The 20,881-nt window shown below is 48.5% G+C and overlaps 1 protein-coding gene across 3 annotated transcripts in view; it reads right to left on the bottom strand.

Annotated features, from left to right (window-relative positions):
* Positions 1-20,881, bottom strand: part of ASTN1 (astrotactin 1) — a 192,362-nt gene that overhangs the window by 87,458 nt on the left and 84,023 nt on the right. For all 3 annotated transcript variants that reach the window (XM_032804803.2, XM_032804804.2, XM_075067914.1), the window contains exons 6-8: positions 16,319-16,468; positions 15,571-15,738; positions 7,123-7,207 (exon numbers count right to left, since the gene is read on the bottom strand). In XM_032804803.2, coding sequence (XP_032660694.1) covers positions 7,123-7,207; positions 15,571-15,738; positions 16,319-16,468 — 403 coding nt within the window. The remainder of the gene's footprint in view (positions 1-7,122; positions 7,208-15,570; positions 15,739-16,318; positions 16,469-20,881) is intronic.

Here is a 20,881-nt window from a genome sequence, read left to right as displayed (position 1 = left end):
ATGTAACAATGACACAACATTAACCGGGACGACTTTAAGTGAGGAGTTACTGTACCTAGGCAATTTATGCCAATGCTTAACCATCCTGACAGGAAGTTTTTCCTAATGTCCAACCTAAATCTCCCTTGCTGCAATTTAAGCCGATTGCTTCTTGTCCTATTCTCAGAGGTTAAGAACAACAATGTTTCTCCTTCCTACTTGTAACCATCTTTTATGTACTTGAAAACTGTTATGTCCCTCCTCAGTCATCTCATCTCCGGACTAAACAAACCCAGGTTTTTCGGTCTTCCCTTATAGGTCGTGTTTTCTAGACCTTTAATCATTTTTGTTGCTCCTCTCTGTACTTTCTCCAATTTGTCCACATCTTTCCTGAAATATGGCACCCAGAACTGGACACAGTACTCCTATTGAAGCCTAATCTGCGCAGCGTAGAGCGGAAAATTTACTTCTTGCTTACAACATTCCTGCTAATACGTCCCAGAATGATGTTCCCTTTTTTTGCAAAAGTGTTACACTGTTGACTCATATTTAATTTGTGATCCACTATGACCCCAGATTCCTTTCTGCAGTACTTCTTCCTAGGCAGTTATTTCCCTTTTTTTTGTGTGTGTGCAACTGATTGTTCCTTCCTAAGTGGAGTATTTTTCCATTTGTCCTTATTGAATTTCATCCTGTTTTCTTCAGATCATTTCTCTAGTTTGTCCAGATCATTTTGAATTTTATTCCTATCTTCCAAAGTACTTGCAACCCCTCCCAGCTTGGTATCATCCACAAACTTTGTAAGTGTACTCTCTGTGCCATTACCTAAATCACTGATGAAGATATTGAACAAAACCGGACTCAGAAGGGATCCCACTCCATATGCCTTTCCAGCTTGATAGTGAACCTCTGATAACTATTCTCTGGGAATGGTTTTCCAACCAGTTATGCACCCACCTCATAGCAGCTCCATCTAGGTTGTATTTCTCTAGTTTGTTTATGATAAGGTCATGCAAGGCAGTATCAAAACCCTTACTCAGGTTAAGATATACCGTATCTATCACTTCCCTCTATCCACAAGGCTTGTTACCCTGTCAAAGAAAGCTATTAGACTGGTTTGACACAATTTGTTCTTGACAAATCCATGTTGACTGTTACTTATCACCCTATTCTCTTTTAGGTATTTGCAAATTGACTGCTTAATTATTTGCTCCATTATCTTTCTGGGTATTGAAGTTAGCTGACTGGTCTGTAACTCCCTAGATTATCCTTATTCCCCTTGTTATAGATTGGCACTGTATTTGCTCTTTTCCAGTCCTCTGGAATCTCTCCAGTTTTCCATGACTTATCTAAGATAATCACTGATGGCTCAGATAAGAACATAAGAACGGCCATACTAAGTCAGATGAAAGGTCCACTTAGCCCAGTATCCTGTCTACCGACAGTGGCCAATGCCAGGTGCCCCAGAGGGAATGAACAGGTAATCATCAAGTGATCCATTCCCTATCACCCGTTTCTAGCTTCTGGCAAACAGAGGCTAGGAACGCCATCCCAGCCCACCCTGGCTAATAGCCACTGATGAGATATCTCCTCAGTCAGCTCCCTGAGTATTCTAGGATGTATTTCATCAAGCTCTGGTGACTTAATCTATCTCTATGCAGAACCCATCAAGCATTCTGGGCCCCACACAAAGCCATGCAATTATCTCCACATGCTGGGGCATTTCAGAATAGCTTTAAAACAGGAAGGAATCGGCATCTGAAGGTTTGTGCCTGTATTTATGCAAATATATGGAAATGCATGCAAATCTGCAATCCTTTAAGGCCAAAAGGATTTGGGAAGGTATGGAGGAGGGAGAGATTCTCAGGCAGCAATGGCAGAAAGGTAACGCAAACAAACATGACCCTGGAGATAGCTGCACAGCATCACGAGCAAACAAAAAAAGCCAGTGTGACTGCTGCATGGGGAGGAGATGGCTAATAGTGAGGCACTGCGAAGGCAAGTGTAACTCCCTCTTTTCTATTAAAACAGGAGGAAGAGCTAATTCTCCTGCTGAGGAGGGAGTGCTGATCCCACAGGACTACTACTCTTGTCTGGCAAGTGGGGAATCTGGAGTGGGAGGTACAGATCACTGGTCAGTAGCTTAACCAGGACCAGCACTGGGCAGGCAGAAAAAATGACCCAGCTGGGAGTACCCTATTCCAGTGTTTTTCAAAGTTTTCAAAGTAAGGCACTGGGTCACCTTGCTCAGCACCCAGGGACTCTAGCAGCTCAGGTCAGCACTGCCAACCGGGATGTTTAATGTCCCTTCGGGGGTGCTGCCCAGCTAAGGCAGAATAGTGCCTACCTGTTCAGACACCGCACTGCACCCTGGAAGCGGCCAGCAGCGGGTTCAGCTTCTATACAGTGGGGGCCACGGGGCTCTGCGTGCTGCCCCTGCCCCAAGCACGGGCTCCGCACGTCCATTGGCTGGGAACCAGTCAACGGGAGCTGAGGGGGGAGTGCCTGTGGGCGAGAGCCATGCTGAGCCGTTTGGACACCGCTACCTAGGAGCTGGACCTGCTGCAGGCTGCTTCCAGGCGCAGTGCTGTCCATGGTGCCAGGACAGGTGGAAAGCCTGCCTCTGCACCTGGTTGCACCACTGACTGGGAGCCACCAGAGGTAAGACCATGCCCCAACCTAGTGCCCCAATCCCCTGCCCCAGCCCTGAGCCCCCCCAAACCCAGAACCACTTTCTGCACCCCAAACCCCTCATCCCCGACCCCACCACAGAGCCTGCACCCCTAGCCCAGATCCCTGACCCCCTCTCGCACCCCAATCCCCTGCCCCAGACCTCCCTCAAACCCGGAACCCCTTTCTGCACCCCAAACCCCTCACCTCAGCCCCACCACAGAGCCTGCACCCCTAGCCCTGATCCCTGACCCCCTCTCGCACCCCAATCCCCTGCCCCAGACCTCCCCCAAACCCGGAACCCCTTTCTGCATCCCAAACCCCTCATCCCCAGCCCCACCCCGGAGCCTGCACCTCCAGCCCAGAACTCTGACTCCCTCCCGCACCTCAACCCCCTGCCCCAGCCCAGAGCCTCCTCCCATACCCTGAACCCCTCATTTCCGGACACACTCCACAGCCCTCACCCCTGCACCCCAACCCTCTGCCCCAGTCCTGAGCCCCTCCCACACTCCAAACCCCTCTCAGCCAGCTTCGCTGGGTCACAGACATCAACTATTTTCTTCAACGGGGTCCCGAAAAAAAAAAAAAGATTGAAAACCACTGCCCTCTTTATCTCCTCTAAAGGAAAATCCATCTCCCAGCTGGCTGCCCAAGGCTAGGGGAAGGACACACGTGCAGGGCCAGCTTTAGGCCTATTCCACTAATTCCCCCAAATTGGGCCTCACACCCAAGAGGGTCCCGTGCCCAGTGAGAATCCCTTCCCGGGCTAGAAGCGCCTTTTTAATTTTTACTCACCTGGCGGCGCTCCAGGTCTTCAGCGGCACTTCGGCGGTGGGTCCTTCAGTGCCACTGAAGACCTGGAGTGAGTGACGGACCCGCCGCTGAAGTGCCGCCAAAGACTTGGAGCACCGCCCGGTGAGTACAAGCCCCACGTGTTTTGGGTTTTTTTACATTTTTTTTTTAAGTCATCTCTGCCGGGGCCCCATCAAAACTGTTCGAATTGGGCCCCACACCTCCTAAAGCAGGCCCTGCATACGTGCACACACATTTAGCCAGTAAGACTTGCCTGGGGACTTGGACTCCCTTTGAATACATTTCTTTACTTGTCCCCTTTGCTCAGCCGTGTCGCCACAAGGCCACACAATGGCAATACCTCTGACAACATTCACACGTTTTTGAGGTGGGTCTTACATAATGGGGTCTCTCTTTGGTAACAGATTTCAAGGCCAGAAGGAACCATCTCATCTGATCTTGAGTATAGCACAAGCCAGACAACTTTCCAAATAATGCCTAGAGCAGATCTTTTAAAAAAAAATCCAAGCTGGATTTAACGATTGTCAGTGATGGAGAATCCACCCCGACCTTTGAGAAATTGTTCCAATGGTTAATTACTCTGACCATTAAAAATTTACATCTTATTTCCAGTCTGAATTTGTCCAGCTTCAACTTCCAGCCACTGGATCAGGTTAGACTTTTCTCTGAACCCTCTCTAATTTATCAATGTCCTTCTTGAATTGTGGATACCAGAACTGGACACAGTGTTCCAGCAACACTCGCACCAGTGCCAATACAGTGGTAAAATAACCTCTGTGATCCTACTCCAGATTCACCTGTTTATGCATCCAAGGATTGCATTACCCCTTTTGGCCCCCGCTTTGCACTGGGAGCTCATGTTCAGATGATTATCTACCAAGACAGGTTTTGAAAGTCACTGCTTCCCAGGATACAGTCTCCTATGGGTTCCTGATGAGTATGGCCTACATTCTTTGTTCCCAGATGTATACATTTGCATTTAGCCAATTTAAGATGCATATTGTTTAAAGGCCTAACATTTTGTTTGGATAGAAAGAAAAGAACCGAGACGTACAGGGCCAGAGCTTCAGCTGTTTGACTGTGATGGAGCTACATTACTGATCCACACCAACTGACGATCTGGATCTTAGGCTCCAAAACTGGAGAGGGCAGGGGAGTTCCATTGAACATGTAGACACAAATGAACATGTCTGAAAATTTTTGACTTTTCATTGAAATCTGATTTTTTGTTTGGGTGAAAACCAAAACACTTTTGCCATTTAGCCACTAAGATCTGCAGCAAACTGTGTCTGTCCCATTCTTTTCCCCACAACACAGCGATCAGGTGTCTAATTCGACAAATTTTCAGCACATTTAAGCAGCTCTCATAATACACTGGAAATTCTGCTGTCCAGCACTGCTATAAGATGCCCACATCAGCAACTCTGAAAATCGGGCTCCCGCCGCTCCGATGTAATGCAATGTAGGCAATCAGCTCCATCTCACTTTCAGCATTGCCGCTTCACTTTCTTCATGCAGCTCTGCACTGCAAGTTATTTTCCCTCAAATTCATTAGCTTGCATTTTCCCGGACTGCATCTCATTATGTTATTTCTTAGCCATGATTCTAATCTCTATGGGTTCCTCTATATTCATTATCTCTTCCCCCTGGTGTTCAAAAAACACCTCTTGGTTTCACAGCATCTGCCAATGGAATAAATGTGCTTTTTCATCCCCTTTTCCAGAGCGCTGAACTTAGGAGGGAAGGATGGACTTGTAGCCATGGCAGTGAAGAGGGATGCTGGAGAACTGCCTCCCTCGGTAACCCTGGACTACTCCATGACACTGTAACAAACCCATGGTCTCCTAGGACTGCACTGATATCCCTGTGCTGCTCAGCATGGCTCCCTAGAACTTTGCAGCAGCAACGACAGAACTTGGAACCTTCAGCTGCACAGGGACCAGCCACTTGAGCTCCAAAGAGAATCTCCAGTCGGTATCCCTTCTATCTTCTCCCTAGGCTGCAGCCATCCACTAGAGGGCAATGGAGTCACACACATTAACTGTTAGCACCACCAGTAGAATCGGCCACTGTTAATTAATCGACAGGGCAAATCCTGGAGGGAGGAGATGGAGATGCTCAGCAGCTCTCTGGGTTTGGCCCAAGACTAGCAGCACAGAGCCTTCACCTGCTGCTCTGTTCTGATCCCATTTAGCAGAGAACAGTGGTTCCCATACTCTTAAGCAAGATTCCAACGATGCTCACTGGCCTGCCAGGATGATAGGTGGTTACAGTATAAAGCACACTGCTGTCCTTGGATCAAATTTGTTGTTGATTATTACTGTTAATTGAAAATGTTAATTAAGTCGAGACAGAACCACCACCCTTGCAACAAGCCACTGGACACCACTCCCAAATTCTGTGCATTGCTATTCTCCTGACCCTCTCTTTGAGGTGCGTTCAGTTCCTATGACTGTACTCAAGGGTCCCACAGTTTCACAGCCAAAGAATCCACTCATTGCCACAGAAATGTTGTCCTGAATCTCAGCAATCATCTCATAAAACGTGTTTCTAGCACTTGTGTTTGCCAGTGTAACATTCCAAATGTGAGCAGAGTGCAGAGTGATAGAATGTGGTTGGCAGATAATGGGGTTTAGAAAGGTGTTGACCAATTCTATTAATGTCACTGGGCTGTCTGATCTGAAACCTAACAATGATCATTTCAGTGTCAATACTGTTCACTGCCGATTGTTTGTGCAAAAATACCCAACTAACCTGCTTCTCTCCCAACCCCCAATGGCCTCCCACCACTTCCTAGATGCCAGCTGTGCCCTAGCCAGCTGACAACTTCCACACTGCAGCTATACGCCAGCAGCACAAAGCTCTGTTGCATGCTGAAAATTAATGGGTGGTATGAAACACATTGGTCCGGATCATCAGCTGGTCTAAACAGGCACCTGCCGAGGACTCAGCCCAGTGAATGTAAAACAAAAATGAACAGCAGGAGTTCTGTACAGACTGGGTTATTCATTTTCATACTTAATTAAATATAAACCTCTCATTTTTTTTATTTACCCTATTGCAATATTTTTAGTCTGCTGCATTCCAGAACCCCAAGGCCTTTGCAATAGAGCTTAGATCCAGCTTGCTGCAGACTACACAGACCTTGATGTTACTCTTCTCCAAGCCAATTTCCATTCATTCTTTCAGGAAGATGTCATGCGAGAGATACCGTAGCAAATGCTTTGCTGAACCCAGATACTCTACACGAAGGCCATTGTGTTCCCACTGTCCGCTAATTGTCTGACTCGCTCAGAAAAACCCACCGTGTTTGCCTGGCAGGTTTTGTCCTTTATAAAGCCCATCCTGCCTATCTCTGATGGTTGTTACCCTGTAAATGCACCTTCCAAGAGTCTGGACCAAAAGAAAGTAACCACGGAACATGCTGACCAAATAAGTCTCTTTATCCACCTCTAGTGGTTGGATCCCATTAAGCAGTGTACGAGTCTACTAATGCTCCCAAGCCTGCTGGTCCTTCACCTCATGCAGTAGAGACTCTTGCTTTTAGATCCAGAGGTATGTGGCTCAATCCCATTGACTCCCCATCCATGGGGTTGCTCCAACAGGGAACGTTCATAAAGTCAGTAGAATGTTTTGCTATTTGTGGTCCATCAAACTTACCCCTGGTTCGTGCCCCACTCGTTCCGGATGCAGAGATGCTTGTGCACCGGGTCTTTCATGTAACCCTCATAGCAAAGGCACTCACCTAGGAATGGAGGAAGGTAAAATAAGAGAGAATTAATTGTACTGGTCACTGCTGGAGACAGACTACTAGACTAGATGGACCAAGGTCAGATCCTATGCTCTGAATGAACCCTGCTAATGGAAGTCTGTGGGCTCCATGGGGGCTTCAAACAGGCAAGGTTATTACATCAGGAAATCCCACCTCCAGGTACCAGAGGCTGAAGCGCACAGATTGTGTAACTGCATTAACTCCGTCCCTTCCGGAGATCTACAGGTGATGCCATGGCAGTGGCAGACGTGAGCCCTCACACCAAATACTGTCTCTTCCCTCCAGACTTTGCTACAACTGTCAGCAGCAGCCTCTGACCCCTAGTCTAAAGGCTGGGAGCTGGTGGTTGTACAAAACCAGCAAATGCTCAGAGTAGAGTTCAGAGCACAGACAGTGACAGAGGCTACCACACCACCACCTCCCCTGTCCTCCGTGGCCTCTTTGGGGCATTCCCCAGGGCCATAATTATGGAGCACCCCTTGCACTTCCTTGAGTATGGCGAATATAATTCTCACCATTTATTACATGGACTGTGCAAGGGGGGGAAGCTCCACACACACACACACACACACACACCCCTCTGCACTGTGAAGCCACATACAAGTAGGCCGAATCTGGATCTTCGTTAGTTAATATTTATAAAGTGCTTTAGGTCCCAGTCCTGCACAGCTCTTAAACACACACTTAACTTTAAGGGTTTCACTGGGAATATTTAAGTGCTGAAAGCTAAGGACATGTATAAATGCTTTGCTGGAGCAAAGTCTTAAAGAAGAGAATGCTAAAAATAATTATTATGTAGTATAAACTCAGTGCACTGTCATGCAACAATGTAAATATGGTGAATTTCAGCACCCAAGCATCAGGAAAATTCAAAATTAACATTCCCAGAGCATAATTATCTTGGTCAAATTACAACAGCATATATACCACTGTGGTTTGGATTACCGTTTAGGCCAGTGCATTTATACTTTACAAAATATATTCTATGCAGCCATGTTACAGTAGCTGTGGGAATATTTGACCAATGCTTTCAAATTTAGGCATCTAAAGTTAGACACCTAAACCCGTATTTAGACACTCAAATAAGCAGGCTGACTTAGAAAGGTGTTGAGCATCTGCAGCAACCTTTGGCTTCCAGGGGATCTGGGGCTGCTCAATTTCTCTGAAAAACAAGCTACTATTTCCCTGTGGAATGACCTTGCTTTCATTTTAAGTAAAAATGAAATGTATGAATGGTATCACAGTAAAGCAAAGCGCAGTTAACTTGAAATTCCATATTGCACATGTGCTTTCCAGTATTTCTTGCCTCTGATTAGACCAGAAGCACTACAAGGAGAGGCTCTATCACATGCTATTTCAGCACTCCCGCCTCCTAGATGAAATTCACCCCATGCAGAAGTCCAGTGTGATGCCCATCATCATGATTGTACCTGGGGTTTGAACCAGGAACCTCCAGAGCTAAAGCATGAGCTAAAAAAAAGCCCTGTAGCTAGAAGCTGTAGAAGATCCTATTCTCTGTGGATCAGGTGCAGAAGGGAACACACACACACACACACACACCCCAAACAGTGGGTTACACCAACAAAAGATCTATGCACTAGACCACTTAAGCTCTGAGGGGTGGATGAGTTTCATGCTGGCTGACTGCAAGGGGGAATTTCATCCCCTTCACATGACAGAACCCAGAATAGCAGAAGTCTCACCAAAACAATCTCTCTCAGTTTGGGGCAAAGATTTTGCTTGGCTCCTCTAGCTCAATCCGTTTGCAGCTTGGTGCTCTTAAAAAGCCAGCTTCTGAACTAACAGATACCCTGCGTGCAACATCACTGGAATAGGTGGGACTGCATAGGGGACAGGGCCGGGCAGCATAGGCTCCAAAGACTATAGTCCATCAGGACAGCCTCCTGCTCTTAAAGGGCCACACACCTTTAAAACACAGATAAAAGAACCCTGAATTTTTAAGACCCAACCCCAAGGGGGCCAATGCCTCCCTGCCCAGGAGCTGCATCTGCTGTGACAGATGGTTGTGAACACATGGAACGCTGATTCTGGAGCAAGCACAGACTCTCAGCAGGGGAGCGAGTGGTTATTACAGAAGACGATACAGACTGTGCGCAGGTACATGCTGGCCAGAGGGAAGAGATTGACCCAGCTTCTGCAAAGACTTAAGCCCATGCAGCCCTGCCAGTGTGGTGCTGAGTGGGCAGGAGTGCCGAATGTGCCCTATGGCACAGAGAGGCAAGATCATGTGGCTGAGACACTGTACTGCAACTCAGGACACTGACTCTGCTGCAGACTCTCCGTGCGACCTTGGAACTGTGAAATGAGGAGATCAAGCTTCTTTTCTAGGATCTATTTAAACAGCAAGCCTGGTGGGGTCAGGACTGGCTCCCATTATGTGTTTGTATAGCTCCTGGCACAATGGGGCCCTGATCTTGGTTAGGACTTCTAGTCCCACGATAAGACAAAATCATCACAGAAGGAAGGTGAATTCTGCCCACAGATACTCCTGACTGCAGCAGCTCAAGTGGACAGGCGAGCAGAATGTGGGCCTGTAGCGAGGCGGTGGGATACCCCGCAGCCCTGCTGAGGGACGAACCTCCCCTACCACCACCCTGGGCAGAGTTGAGTGAAGTACGTCATTCATCGCGAAGGCCAAGAGTTTGTCGTCATTGAAGGGAAGATCTTCAGTGATACTCTGGATCTCTCAAGGAAAGGAGGAGGAGAGCCATGAACCTTGGCACATGACAACTGCTGTAGCAGTAGATCTTGCTGCAGAATTGGCTGCATGGAGGGCTGCTTGAAGAATAGTATATGAGATGATTTCTCTCTCGGAAACTAGAGCCGTAAATAGTTGGCTTTTTTTCTTTTGGAATGTCATCAATAAAGTCCATGAATTCGTTGCAACTTCTGTGGTCATATTTTGCCAGAACGGCAGTATAATTAGCACTGCAAAATTTGTAATGTAGAAGGTGCATATACTTTATGCCCGAGCAGATCTAATCCTTTACTGTCCTTGTCAGATGGGGTGGAGTGGGGAAACTGGTGCTGGTCTTTTGGATGACTGTGTCTACTACCAGCAAGTTTGGCACTAGGTATGTGAAAAGGAATTCAGAGCCCTTTAAAGGAATAAGACACTTGCAGTCCGCTTGCTTACAAGTTAGTAGGCTTGCAATGGGAGTTTGCCAGATGGCCTTAGCAGATTCCAAAAGGGCTGCGTTGATCAGTAGTACAATCCTAGAGGAAGAAGAGGGTTGCAGGATGTCCGTTAACTCATGCTGCTGTTCAGGAACCTCCTCCAAGGTAATGCTTAACTCACTTGCAACTCTTTTGAAAAGATCTTGAAATTTTGAGAAATCATCTGAAGATGATGGGGCAGGAGGCAGTAGGGTTTCATCAGGCGTAACAAGTGGGTCTACTGGGTTAGAGGCAGGTCATGATGGTGCTGCCTGGACCCTTACATCAGTGGCAGGTTCGTCAGCCAGTAGTGGCAGGCAGGTGTCACACCTGGCTGTGGTGGTATAGCGATTGTGGTCTCGAGGATAAGATGCCCAAGGAGCCTAATATTGCCACTGTGATGGGAAGGGCATGGGTGGTGCCATCCAGGGAGTCACACTCCATGGGGCAGGATCCTGAGAGTATGACAAAGTCATTTTTCTATGACCTCTATTGATTGGGGACTGAAGATGGGAGATTTGATATGGTGAAAACTCCCCCTGCAGACCAGCTTCCTCATCACTGGAGGAAGGCTGCGCGGACCCTGACTGAGCATTTGGAGCATTAAGCAGGGGTGACTGCAGGATAAGTGACACCAGCAGGTCCCTTAACTGTGTAAACTGCGGTGCTGGAGCTCCTCTGTGAGGTGAGGGCTGTGCAAGAGGAATCTGCTATGAAGAAAGGTTCCTCTGCCTCAGTGTCTTGAGCATCATTTCATTTCCAGTCAGCTCAGCAGGAGACAGTGCCAGGAGAGCAAGAATAGTCTGTGGGGGATCAGGCATGTCAGAATGTGTTGGCATCGCTTCCGCAGCGGCAGGTAGGTTTCACACAGCACTGGAGGAGCCCGGCGCATCAAAAGTGCTCAACCGGGGAAGCATCAGGAGGGAGGCTGTAGAGAAGTCTTGTCCCACAAAGAACTCTTTGGGGGTGAGAGAGAGTGCTGGTTTTTTTCAGTGTTCTTGTCTTTCCTTGAGGTGGGGGGGCTGTGGCATGTAGCTGAGTCGGCACCCAAGTCTGAAGCGGACCCTAGAGATTACTGAAAGAGGAGGAGTTTTAATCTCAGCTCCCTGTCCTTGCGTGCCCTGGATTTAAGTTTGCCACAGTGGGCACATTTTGGGGGGATGTGTGACTTCCCCAAACCTTTTATACATTTTGCATGGCATTCTGAAAGAGGGCTGGCATCACTGCAATTAGAGCAGTGCTCAAAGCCTGGGGAGCCAGGCATGTCGGAAGCGGCTGCCTCTGACAGGAACGAAGGAAAAAATATATATTTTTTTGTCATTTTAGAGAGAAAAAAGACAGGAAAATGTTATCGAATTGCTACTGGTAACGAACTAACGAAGAGGGAAGGTATATGAACGAAGGAAAAGAAAAGTCTCTAACGAGTCTGCTGAGCTCCGTCTCAGGCTGGGGACAGTAGAGAAGGAACTGAGGAGACCGGTCTCGCACGCGTACTATTAAGGTACACTCAGAGCGGGGGGACAGGCTCCGCGTGTGCGCGACCGGTACGAGTACTGCTGTAAAAATCTCCAAGCAAAGGCACAGGGATGCACCAACACCTGGAGCGGAGCACCCACAGGGACACCTCTGGAAGAAGAACAGAGGAGAAAGTGTTCAGCTGCGGTCAATGGGCCCAGTGCCGCTGAAGTCAGCGTAAAGCCATTTACACTGATCTGGCCCATGATAACATTCCTGCCAAAATATTCAGGTCAGTGACCAAGGAGATGCAGATCATCTCACGTTACAGATCAAAAACTATAGTCACTCAAGTTACCCCAGTGTAAATCTGCAGCAACTCTGCTGGAGATGGTAGCAATACTCCAGATTTACACCCACATCCGGACCCTGACATCTGAGTTTGGCCTCTAATTGCTGTAAAATGCTGTTCCATTTCTATTTGACAAGGAAAGGAAGGCATGTAAATCAGATGACACCCAACTGGGAAAACGAACAGAGCGGCATGTTTGGGAATGAACCCAGCCAAGGCACAAGGGGAAAGGAGACACATGCCAGTAATCCGATTGGGATTGATCATTGCACTAGAGGGAAAGGCAAGGAACAGAGGCAATTGCAGGGACAGCAGGGAGGCCTGCTTCCCCAAGACAAGATTGAAAGCTACAAAGCCAGGTGAGCTTAGCTTTTTATGGGCAGACATCCAACAGAGTAGTGCCATGGGACAGCATGCGCGCTTGGGCAACACAGCATGCAGTAAGACAGAGGATTTAAAAAAAAGACGATGACCCTGTTGGATATTGATGCTCAGTAACGACAACAGACTCCCAGGCTCATTATTTGCAGGTAAAACGTGATGTGGGGGGGATTGATTGTTTCATGCAATGAAGGTGGAAGGATGGCATCCCTCACCAGGGGAGAGCATTCTTCCAAAACCGGTGGCAAGCATAAACACCTTGGTGCACCTACAGCCTGGGCAACACTTAAAAACGTAGGTCGACACAGCTATGACACTCAGGGGCATGACAAATCCACAGCCCAGAGCAATATAGCGATGAGACCCTAACCCAAGTTTAGACACAGCTGGGTCGATGGAAGAACGTGTCCATTGACCTAGCTACCATTGCTCAGGGAGGTGAAGTTCCTGCAGCAACGGAACCCCCGCTCTGGTTCCCCACTACAGCAGCATAGTTCTGGTGCCACAGCTGGGCTGCTATAGCCTTCACAGTATAGACAAGCCCCATCTCCTTGCCAGGATGATACCACTTATTGTCCCTGCTTTATGTCTCTCTGCTGCCTGCTCCCCCTTTGAAGTACATGAGTGACGAATTCCAGTTGTAACCCAACACCAATTTCTTCACATGTACCAATTTCAGGCGTATGTGCATCCAGGACTTCAGCTCAAGTCTGTCTATATCTAAGAACTACAGAAATTATTAGGTATTTGCTCTGGACGGAGACCAGTTGTGTCTCACACAAAGTCAGCTTATAAATATCTTTGCAATTTACATCATAAGAAAGAAAGATACGGGGTCAGACCCATGGTCCATCTAGCCTAATATCCTGTCTTCCGACAGTAGCCAATGCCAGGTGCCCCAGAGGGAATTAACAGAACAGGTAATCATCAAGTGATCCATCCCCTGTCGCCCACTCCCAGCTTCTGGCAAACAGAGGCTAGGGACATGTCCATCACAGTGTGTGGATTACATGTGTTTTTCGTGATGCCTGGCATGATGATGTGTGTTATAAATGGGACGGATAGATGGGCGGATAGATCCTCAGGTAGTGAAATGGGCAGATCTCCGCTGAGTTCACTCCAATTCCAGGAAGTTCAATGGAGCTGACTTCCAGGCAGCGACGCTGATTTACGTCAGCGGAGGATCTGGCCCATAATCTGATAAATCAACAGCAAATCAGTGTTAAGGTGCTGAATTTCAATACATTACATCAAGGAATTAAGGACTGGATTTTGCTCAGGGCTGACCTTCCACTACTCTCATTGGCTTCAGCGGTAGAATTCCCATCAATGGGAGCAGAGTTAGACCAACACCGCATGCTTCTGAAAATCTCACCCTAGAAAAGCTCCTCTGGCTCTGGTTACCCCTCCCTCTGACCTCACTGGGCCAGGTTCCCTGTCCCTGTACTGGCAAGGCATGAATGGCCTTGGTAGGTGGATTCAGCCTGAGGGAAGCCAAGCAGAGCTTCTGTAGTTGCCCCTCCTGGGGATCTGTCAGAGACAGCAGTACAGCCTGCGGATGTGGCCCCTCCAGGAGCCCTGCTAGCAGAGGTGGCTGTGTTGATTCAGTGCTTCCCCTCATCTCCCAGATGCCCCTAGCACATCCGCAGCTGCAGGTTTTTATGTCCCGACATCAGTGCACACCAGTCGCTCCCAGTGCCATTGGCAGATATAGAGAGAGGGGGCTGGAACGAGTACCACTGCAGCAGAATCACAGACATGTGCCATGAACCAGCAGCCTGGAGGAGGAGCAAACTCCAGCTCATGCCCACAAACCCACTGTGCAAGGGACAAAGCACCCACCACTAGCACACAGCCAGGGCCAGGGCCCTGCTCCCCTTTGGATGAAGTTTAAACGTTCGGTAAGCTTGTCTCAGGGACTGCCTTCTCTACCCATGAACCTATACTTAGTCCAGCCCAGCAAGATGGACTAGATGACCTCTTGAGGTCCCTTCCAGCCCTACCTTTCTACAATTAGACTCTTTGGCATCTGCACTGAGTACAGTGTTGGTTCCACAATGCGGGTCTCAGTACAGGCAGCCACAGCTGCCCTGGGTTCCCCTGCACAGCAGTAGTTTGGTCGCTATCCCCATATCCCTGCAATGGCATTGTGCCTGCTGGCAGACAGTAAATGATGCGTGCTGGTTATTTCACCCCGTTTTTGCGGGTGGGACCACTGCACTTCCACCACGTCCACACCCAAATTCTTCCATGTCCTTCTTTAGATCCCCTGAGATTAGAACTCTGCGTGGCCAGATTACAGCTATAGGTGAAAGGAAATGGAGGAGGATCGAGGGCAAGCTATAGCCCCTGAGTGACGGTTGCCATTCAATCCTTATCTCACCCTGCTGATCAATGCTGCAGTTCTTATATTTCTCCAGGGGAGGCAGCAAGACAATAGCGAGTGGAGTTTCAAAGCGTTACATGGGGCTTTAGCCATACAGCTGCCATTACGTGGCATGAAAAGAACTCATTTGGGGAATGCATGGATTTTTCTCAGATCGCAGTTACCCCTGGGCCTGTGCTGTCTCAGCACCTTCTTCACCAGCACTTTGGGGAAGGGGATGGAAAGAAGGGATTCTCTTTCAGTGAATAATCAATTATGGGGAGGAGGGAAAAATCAGGGATCTAATTTAAATATGCAAATCACTGAAATCTTTTCTGACCTGGGCCACCCAGACCCAGAAAAATCTCCAGGTCTGTGCTAAAAACATTAACCACAAAACAAACAGGCTAACTGGATGATGGGGCTGGCACAGGATGCTTATCACACAGGCCACCAGCCTACAAATGGCTGAGTCAGCCCATGCAGCCAATCTCCAGACCGGCTGGTAAATCCAGGGGGCCCATCCGAACCCGGAGAGATCAGCGAGCAGGAGTCTGTGCTTCTGGTGAGGGAAGTTACCCTGGCATCCCCGCCGATCCTGCCTACCGGTTTCTGGATCACACTGGTGTTCACATGGGTCAAGAAGTCGTCGGGCACAGAGGTCCAGTGCCCAGGGCCCGCTGGAGTTCTGTTGGGAGAACAGGATGACCTGGGCAGGGTTTAGCCAGTCGCTAGCATCCAGCTGACTGCCCTCCAGCAGGATAAAGCGGCTCCCTGCAAGAGAAAAACAGGTTGGAAGGCCTGGGACACAGAGCTCCCCTCAAACCAGTTTCAGCCCCCAAGCTTCGCACAAGCCAGTTAAAGGTACCCCACAGGCCAGTTTAAATCATAACTGGAATAACCCTTCCCCACACAAGCAGCCCTGCGCTCTGGGGATGATGTCCCAGAACAGGGGCTTCCCTGGCCTGGCCCTTCCCCCTGTGGTGGCCCATGATTTCAGACAAGGTTCCCAAACAGCAGGCTCTCCTCAGCTGTCAGCTTCATGATGAGTCCTGAGGGTTGCCAACCCTCCACGGTTGTCCTGGAGTCTCCAGGAATTAAAGATTAATCTTCAAATTAAAGATCATGTCATATGATGAAATCTCCAGGAATTCAGCCAACCAAAGTTGGCAACCCTAGTCCTGACATGACGACGTTCGGCGGCACGATGCATCATGCACCCATCGTGATGCCGAGGGTTAGGCTGGGCAGCTCCATACCCAGCCAGATCAGCATTTCCCCTGGCCGACTCCCCCTGCCTGAGGGTCAGAGGACAGAGCTGTGTGGGCGGAGGCGGGGGGTGGGGGACGCTCACCGTCAGCAATGAGGTGCTCCGGGACGTGCAGGGTGATCTTGACGATGAGCGGGCAGCTCATGTGGGACGAGCACACCAGGCTGATCACGCAGCTGGTGACACTGATCAGGGTCAGCGTGGTCTTGTTGACGGGACTTCTCGGCGAGCCCACTGGAACAGCACCAAACAAAGAGACCAACGGTAGAGATGTCAGAGCCACAGCAGCAGTAGCTTATGCTGCCGCCTCTAGAACACAATCCAAGGAGCCCCCTAGATCCCCCACTCCCACCTCCTCCTCAAACAGAGCAGAGAATACCCTGAAGGGTTCATCTTCCCAGGGAAACCCTCTCCTCTCAACCACTCTCACTCCTTCCAGGATCAAAGGGACCACAATCCACAGAGTTTGCATTAGTCCCTGTCTTGTTCTGGGTGATGGGGGAGGGCAGCTTTGCTGATTTTAAAGTGGTTGTGCCCTGAAACTGCTTCCACAAGCAGCAAAGTTCTTGGTTGTTAGCCCACACGTCTGTAGACTCAAGTTCCCATGGGTAACGAACGGCGTTTCACGGAGCGTTTAACTCCAGGCTTGGAAAGCTGGTCGATCTGTCCCTATCTCAAACATACGCTTAGAAGCGGCAGCCTCTGTCCGCCCCCATGGTGTCAGGCATCCTGCAGTTTCTGACCTACTATCTCTCTAACAGTTGGTACAATGCCCTGGCAGGGGAAGAGTCAACTCTGGGCTAGCACAATCAAACCTGAAGCTTTAAGATCCTGAGGCTTCACAGTTCTCAGAACCTTTCAGAGCTGTGTGAGCAGTCTTAAAGGCTGCAAGCACAGAGGGCTCAAAAGATGCCATTTTGCTAAGATTCACAGGACCCATGTTGCTAGAGGAACCCGCTGGCTTGGCTTCACAAAATAGAATTCTGTCTTAGGCCCGTATAGCACCTCTCACCCCAATATACTTCACAAACTACACCATATACCACTATTTCATCCTTGAAATGCAGCCACTTCTGCGAGGCAGCACAGCAGTAAGGTGGACAACCAGCACATTGCCCTACGTTGAGGGGAGGAGATGTTTTGGGAGATTAGTCTTTCCCTTCCCCACAAACTCTTCTGGTCCAAATTCTGCTCTCATCCTCATGACCGGAAATCCAGAGCAACTCCAATGAGGTCGTTCAATGGAGCCACTTTGGATTTATACACGTCAAAGAGCAGAATTTGGCCCATTATGTTGTTATGGAAGATCGTTCTTCACTTCGTCAAACAGTGTCTGTATTTTATACTGTCTGTATTTTACTGCACATATAACAGTTCAGGTTCCTTCACAACACTGCTGTGTGCATCAATGCATTCTAAAAGACCACTGTAAATGCCTTCATTTTCCAGCAAGTCAGAGATACATGGCCAAGTATTCAGTAAAAAGAAGAGAAATAGAGTATTCAATTTGTTTTTCTTTCTGGTAATTTTCTTGGCTTCAGTTCGCCATGAATAGGCACCACAAGATCTTTAACATCCAAGGCTTTAATTCTCTTATCTGAAGGACTCGCACACTGAGAAAGCTTGTGCTGAGTTCACCTGTGTCTCAGAAAGGTCAAAGACTGAGTCAGCCTCCGCAGGGCCCTTTATCAAAGGGACCTGCCTCAAATGATTCCTGCTCTGAATTTGACCTGCTGCATCCTTAAATTGCTACAATACGGTGGTGAATATGGGGAAGCTTAACAGGTACATGCCAGGGTATGCTATGTGGCCTCCATGCCCATCACCAAGCTATCTCATGGAAGTTTCAGTCTAGAACTTTTCCTAGGAGGAAAGAGAAATCAGTCAATTAACGGAGTCTAGATGGGGATTTGCTTGCAATGGAAGTGAAGTCTTAGGCTCATCCAATGAGTGGACTGAAAGGCTGAGTGCTCCTTTCACAAGTTCAGTTGTCCCAAGAAGAAAATAAAAGAAGAGGGAAAAGCCCTGACTTTAAATACAGCGATATTTGCCTGTGTATTCAGCGAAAGGAAGACAAGGAGAAAATACCCATCAACAAACAGCCCTCTTGCATTCCTAGATTTCAGCACATTCTCTCATCAGGAAGTTCTGGAGACCCAAACGGAGTCTCAACCCAAAACTTGTGAATCCCGCCCATCTCCTTCTTGGCTTGTGAAACAGTCAGAGAAACTGGCACTGGTCCTGACAAACTGCCAATGCCTCACGCAGAAAAGGAATTTTCCCTTCTTCCTTCAAATGTGCAGTAGCCCGACCAATGCTGAAAAATCCACCTTGGACACTTCAGTCCTAGTCAACAACTGCCCAACATCAGACCTCCCATTCCTGAGCAAGCTCACAGAGAAGGTAGCAGAAGGTTGACTACTAGGTAATCTAATATTCTAGACCCAGCAAAATCTGGATTCAGGCCAGGACATGGAACCGAAGCCATTTTAGCAGCACTGATAGAAGATCTCCTGCTGTCAATAGATAGAGGGCAGACATCCACTCGCATCCTCCTGGGACCTCTCCGCAGCTTTTGACATGTGGACTACAAGATTCTGCTGTCATGCCTGAGAGGTGTGGCAGGGTCCAGAGTAATGCACTAGGATGCTCTGGGTCCTTCCTGGAGGGAGGCACCCAGCGAGACGTGATTGGGAACTGCTCCTTGTGATACTTCTGAGCATGAGTCTGTTTAAACCTGGGGTGTCACACCTGAGCCAGACAGTGAGATTTGTCATCAGAGGCAACTACCTGCAGGTCCTGGGATAGGCTCCATGCCATTCAACAAGGTTTCAGCCAATCCACAAGCAAGGACCCACCCAGGTGACCCCAAGGCAAGGATACAGGCTTCTAAAGGAAGCAGGTTCTCCAATCTGCTTGACATCACTACCTGGCCAGAAGCATTCCCACCGCTGGTAGTTTCAACAGACTGTCCCTGCCTCAGCGCTTGGCTCCTGCTCTACTCATGCCTGTTTCCATGCCCCTACTCTAGCCTGCATCTGCTCCTGCCTCAGCCGGCCACCTGGAGACTCTGGCATGCCTCCACCACCAGATTCCTCTCTTGTTAAGTTCCACCAGGACCTGTTCTCATTTTTGGCCTTTACATGCAACCACTAGGTGAACTGGTCAGATGATATGGACGCAAGTGTCGGCAATATGCAGACACACAGCTCTACTTACCCTTCGCCACACATGACCACACCGCTACCACCAATTAGCCCAATGCTTGGATGAGATCAGCTCATAAGTGAAGAGCAGCTGGCTGAAGATGCACCTGAGCAAGCCAGAGGTGGGAAGAGGAGAGCAGTGTGAAGAGTTCACAGCCATTGTGCTGTCTCCTTTGGTTCAAGGTACATCTACAATTGGTTAGTTCAGTCCTTAGACTTGGAATGCTCCTGGATTCCTCGCTGATGCTAAGCAATCACACAGCAGCATCCATGAGTAATGCTTCCTCCATTTCCAGTTGGCTAGGAGACTCCATCCCATCATGGCAGACAATGACATGCTAGTCACACCTTCATTGCCTCTTGGCATGACTACAGCAGTGTGATATACTTGGGCAGAAAGCCTGTGGCACTTTAAGGAAACTTCACCAAGTAAGGACACCATACTGCATCTCCTCAGAAATACAAGCAACACAGAAACCACGAGCACATCAAACCTGTCCTCTACTCTCTACGCTGGTTTCCCAGAAAACAGCAAGTCAAGCTCAAGGTCCCTGTCCTTATCTCCAAGGCAGTCCATGATCTGGGCACAGGACAGCTAAATGATTGTCTAAAGCTCAGGGATGCCAACTGTGGTCTACAACTCTATTCCTCAGGCATGCCGGAACTCCCTGCAAGAAGGGTAAAGCATGTCTGTGTAGCAGACAGAAGTGCCTTGGGCACCAGTCTGGGACTGCAGAATGAACATCCCCAGGAACTACGGACCATCACAAAGCTCCCCACTTTCCACTCCAAGTCTTTGACCTGCCTTCTCTACAACAAACACAGAGAAACGTGTATAAAAAACCCCCCAAAAGCAACAACCTCACCAAACCAAGAAGTGTCCACTGCACATCTCTCCCACTGGGGAGGGGATGAGAGAACAAACAACACACGACAGACATTAGTCACGTTGTTTGCTGCAATCTAAGAACCTATACAATAGAATGAAAGGCTGAGTGCTCATTTTAAAAGTGCAGGTGTCCCAAGGAGAGAACCGCAGGCCAGGCTGCTAGCATCACAGCGAAGGACAAAGGGTGCATTGGGGGGTGGGGAAGAGAATCTACAGTTCCTGAGAGAGAAGCTAATGGTAAGAGAAAACTGGTCCTTCATTTTAACTAGGGACAACATTATCGTTAACAATTCAGCCTCGTTTTACTTTGATATAGAAAAACATTTGGTTTTTATAATCATTTCTCTTCCTTCTTTTAAGCCAGGCATAGCTGTCTCCTCTATGTTTATATACAGCCCATCGCTGGTGAGGTACAGTGTATTTATAGAATCTTTCCATCTGGTTTCCCCTTTGTGCTGTAGACAGTTTCATTAAAATAACAGCAGTAAGACACCAAACAGGTAGGCACAGGGGCTAACAAGCCAGGCTTTGAAGCCCGTTACTCATTAACAT

Source organism: Chelonoidis abingdonii, chromosome 7 (genome assembly GCF_003597395.2).
Source record: "Chelonoidis abingdonii isolate Lonesome George chromosome 7, CheloAbing_2.0, whole genome shotgun sequence".
Lineage (NCBI taxonomy): Eukaryota > Metazoa > Chordata > Testudines > Testudinidae > Chelonoidis > Chelonoidis abingdonii.
Note: the sequence above shows the minus strand (reverse complement) of the source record. Positions and strands in the feature narration are given on the sequence as shown.